This window comes from Pollicipes pollicipes, unplaced genomic scaffold (assembly GCF_011947565.3).
Source record: "Pollicipes pollicipes isolate AB1234 unplaced genomic scaffold, Ppol_2.1 Scaffold_1600;HRSCAF=1878_pilon_pilon_pilon, whole genome shotgun sequence".
NCBI classification, from domain to species: Eukaryota; Metazoa; Arthropoda; class Thecostraca; order Pollicipedomorpha; family Pollicipedidae; genus Pollicipes; species Pollicipes pollicipes.
The window spans coordinates 13,796,276-13,800,798 of NW_023595962.1; the positions used below are offsets into that span (position 1 = coordinate 13,796,276).

The 4,523-nt window shown below is 52.7% G+C and overlaps 1 protein-coding gene across 1 annotated transcript in view; it reads left to right on the top strand.

Annotated features, from left to right (window-relative positions):
* The first annotated feature begins 234 nt into the window (after positions 1 to 234).
* The window catches only part of LOC119092198 (uncharacterized), an 11,325-nt gene continuing 7,036 nt past the window's right edge, over positions 235 to 4,523 (top strand). Inside the window, exon 1 of the mRNA XM_037215178.1 lies at positions 235 to 283. Coding sequence (XP_037071073.1) covers positions 269 to 283 — 15 coding nt within the window. The 5' untranslated portion in view covers positions 235 to 268. The remainder of the gene's footprint in view (positions 284 to 4,523) is intronic.

Below are 4,523 nucleotides of genomic sequence, written 5' to 3' on the forward strand. Positions count from 1 at the left end.
ATCCAAATGGACAGCACAGCAGGCTAGAAACAGGACAGCAAACATGATCAGTACGGGGCAACAAGAGAACAGAAGCAATGTGAAAGTGCACCCAGTCACGGTGCTTCTCTTTCACTCTGGCAAGGCCGACTCTGGCGCGGCCGCCACTCTCTGCCAGCCGGACACACTGCGCATGCGCACAGCACACCGGGTATAAAAGCAGCGCGCGATCAGCCAGGGACAGAGTGAAACAACCTCAGCACTTCTCTTCACCTCCCCCTTCGACGTCATGGCGCTCAAAGTGGTGAGTGGAGGGAAGGAGGATTGATACGCACGCTCAGGTTTTTGCATACAAGGCGCACCTTTTTCTCAGGGGACCTTCTTTTGCCCAGGGTAGTCCATGTCAAGTATCTGTCTTGATGGATTCGTGAAGTGGCTTAAACATTTACGTCTTCAGCCGACGTTTCGGGGAAGAAGGGTACATGAAGAGAGTACACTGCTATATCTTCATGCAGACAACAAAAGAGGCGAAATAACACATGTCACCCGCGCCTGGGACACGGCTGGGAGTGCTAGGGGAGGTCAATAGCTTGCGGGCCTCCTCCACCGCTGCCGCTGGCCTCGCACCTCCGTCACAGCTCGTGTTCGTTTTCAGATCAGCCTGCTGGCGTGCGCCGCCCTGGCCGCGGCCAACGTCCACCCGCCCCAGTACGGCGGCCACCCGGCTCCCCCACCACGTGAGTACCGCCTCCTAGCCCTGGCACCACCGGCCCACCGACGAATGCTGCGCGCTGCAGAGCTTGCGAGTCGCGGCCAAGCCGCTCCTGGTCGTGGTCCTGGTCCTGGTCCTGGTCCTGGTGCTGGTGCTGGTCCTGGTCCTGGTCCTGGCTCCAGCCGGCTTACCCGGTGTTATGACAGAGGACTGTATGATGACTGCGTGCTGCTACATGCCGTATCGTTGGGAAAAACAAAGTCTAATAAACTGTTCCTCTTAGCGCGTGTCAGTTCACTACAGCTTCATCCAACTCTTAACCTTACTCACTGCTAGCCCCCCCCCCCCCCCCCTGCCCTAAACACGCCGGCTCTAACCGTCCGTGTCCGTCAGGGCGCCTACAAGCAGCATTACTGCGACCCCACGGCGGCCCCGGCCTGCGCAGCCAACAGCAGCGCCACCTACTGCGTTGAGGACGCCGAGTACCCCGCCTACGAGATCAAGGCAGCCATCGCGCAGGACCACCTCTTCGCCAAGAAGTACGCCGACATCGGCACCCAGTCGGCCGACGACCTGGTCGAGGGCCTGACCAAGGAGCAGGAGGAGGCGTTCGACTACGGCTTCTACACCGGCGCCTCCACCGGCGACAGCCCGTATGATGTGACGCACTGGGCTGGCCCCGCCGGCTACATCTGCCCCAGCGACGTGGCCTACGCCATGCCGCGCCGCGCCCAGAACGTCGCCGGCGAGTGGCGCGTTATCGTCAACGACGTGCACTACTACACTCAGACTGCCAGGTGAGTAGACAGGTCCGGGTTCGATCCCTGTACCGGGAAGGAGTTTTTCCGTGGTTGCAAAGCGACAGTCGGCCTGACGGTACCACACCCATGCCATGGCACTTGCATGGGCAGATAAAGGACCAAGTTGCTGTTGGTAGGATGGGATGGAGGTGTCGGACACAGAAAAGGTTGACGACGGTAGATGATCGGGAGGTGAGAGGCATAGCCCCACTGGATGATCATGCCCCAAGGTTATTCTCAGAATATGTACACGAGATTTAACACACTACCCGCACTTTGTTAGAGTTGTCCCTCAGTGTCCGTTGTAGACCCGGTTACATGATGTCTTATGAATAACCCCCGCGGCCACGGCCCTCCCGCCGGCTCGGAAACGTGCGTATTGGCGGGCTTCTGTGTCCTGACCTGACCTGACCCGCCTCCGCCGCCAGGGTGGAGACCTGCCTGTACCCGGACGCCGCCTGCCGCGCGCTGGCCCCCTGCTACAAGAGCAAGTGCACGCAGAAGTACATCTACCACCGCATGCTGTCGTTCGACCCTTGCGACCCGTACAAGGGCCTGTTCATCGACATCTACCGCCTGCCGAGCGCCTGCAGCTGCCACGTGGCCGCCCACTAGAGGCGCCACGTGAGCCAATGACGTCACAGACACCACGGCGAGCGAGCACAGCGAGGCCCAGCGCCCGCTGACAAGACTCCTCTCCCCCCAGAGACTGCCGCCGCGCCGCCGCCGACCATCAGGACCCGTGTGTGCTGGCTCCCCGCCTGCGTGTCGCCCCTGTCCTCTCCTCTGTCCTGTCCCTGCTGAGAGTAGCAAAAACAAGCAATAAAAATGGCATAACGAGTATGTGGTGTCGGTGGTGCTGCCAGAGGCGGCGTGAGGCGTGAAGGAGAGGCGGCTTCAGCAGCTGCAACGGTCGGTGGGTCATCGCACGGCCGCCGCTGTCCGAAGCGGCAGGGAAGGGTCTGAGGTCTGAGGGTGATCACGCCAAACCGAGGTCGAGCTGGCGAGGACCTGGGAAGGCAAACCACCAGCTGCTGGACCTGGGGCAGCTACAGGGAAAAACACTGCTGATAAGCAGTGTTTTTAACGATAGCATAGCATAGATAAGCAGTGTTAAAACCTACGCTACCTGCACCCCGTCAACTAGAGCTTTATGACGCAAAAGTAAGATTAATGAAATATGTGGATAGAGATTATTATAAAATTTTAACATTGTAAGTTGTTGCCACCTATGCCCATTCGCGTACGGTGGACCCACGGAAACGTTGCAGACGTCAGTGTCTCAAAGAAGCGGAGCTCGTCAATGTGTGGAGGTTATATTGTGCTGGAACATACCGGAGAGAGATATTTCTCAGACGCAAGGATTAGGACCGGAATGCACTCAATAAACTAACGGCGTAAAGGACCAAATCTTTATGTTACTGTACAATCTTTTTTGGAGTACTTGTTAACGGAATGCTGTGTTCATCAATGACAAAGTCGCTGGTGAAATCTTCCATTCAAAGTCTAGACGGAAAGTTGTTAAGGGTATTTGCGAGGACATTTATGCACGTACATACGACAGTACTAACAGCCTTATTCTTAGCATAAAAACAAACAGGAGATTGAGCATAAAGATGCCTTAATATTTTGGCGAAATGCCTTTATTAGAATGTGCAGCAGGAGTGAACTCAAAATTACCCGCCAATGATCCTACTCGATTTTTCAGATGTTTTTCGTAACAGCAAGCAACAGTCTTTCCAAAACACCAACATTCAGGCATTACGCAAGGTGCAATTTCCAGCCATTACTTGGATGCAGTGCATATCTAACTAAGCATTAGAATACACGAAAAATGCATGTACACGCAAACACATTCTAGCCAATAGGCATAACACATTTCGCTTTATTCAAACACGCTAGGGAATTCAAGTAAATAGGCATCACACAACACGTATCAACTATACATGCAAACGATTCTAAGCAAACAGGCATCGCGCATCACGCGTCAAGCTTGAATTATACATGTGAACTATTTTAAGTTAGCACACATCACACATCAAGGCACATATTACGTTCGCATTATCGGCCATGACAATCCCCGTACGTTAAGGTTTGGTCGGCGACTTTTGATAAGAACAGATTCACCTAATTCCGTTCTGAGTGGTCCTGAGCTCTGTAGACGACTTTGACCTCTAAAAGGAGCATAGGGTCCGTGCCTACCTGGATTTCAGCCTGAGCGTGTTTTGCCAAAAACTTGTCATCGAAGGGGGTATTCCCTGTTTTGTTTTTGGCGTCTCGCAGATGTCCATTATATCTTAAACGAATAGGGCGCAAGAACTACTAGACATAGACCATGTCTCTTCCATGTTTTTCACACATTTTACACTAAAATTCGTAAACCACCCTTTTGCTTGCAAACCCCTTAATAACCAGACATGCATAAATGCCACCTGTTGCCACCCAGGCATCCAGGCTTCGAGATAACAGATTTCACCGGAGACTTCTTTAGATTACTGACATTCTTGAAAGTTACGCGTGCGCGCAAGCTTGATTTTCTAACGATGTGTTCAACTTTCCAAAGCAACTGCTCATCTATGTATTGTAGGTCGTCGTTTGCTACAATGTGTTCCCGCATCCTACCACTCATCCCCAACGCATTCTAGATTGTTTGACTTCTCCCAACATTCTACTTAAAGTCGCAGAGAATGTTCATTGTCCAACAGCAAAGTCCATACTTTACTTATGCTTTTCTTTCCTTTTCACTACTTCATTAGCTAAAATGTCTCTGGTGAAATCTTCCATCTCAAAGCGCAAGTGCTCGGGTGCCAATGAATGCCAGTTATGCAAGTCTGGGTTTCAAGGGATCTTCGTGCAAAAAAAAAAACATGGTAGGGCCATAGTCTATGTCGTGGAGCCCACGCGCCCTATTCGTTTGGGATATAACACCTGTGAGACGTCAAAAACAAAACAGGAAACACCCCTTTCGATGACCAGCTTTTTGGCAAAACATGCCCAAGTTGAAATTCAGGGAGGTATGGACCTTGTGCCCA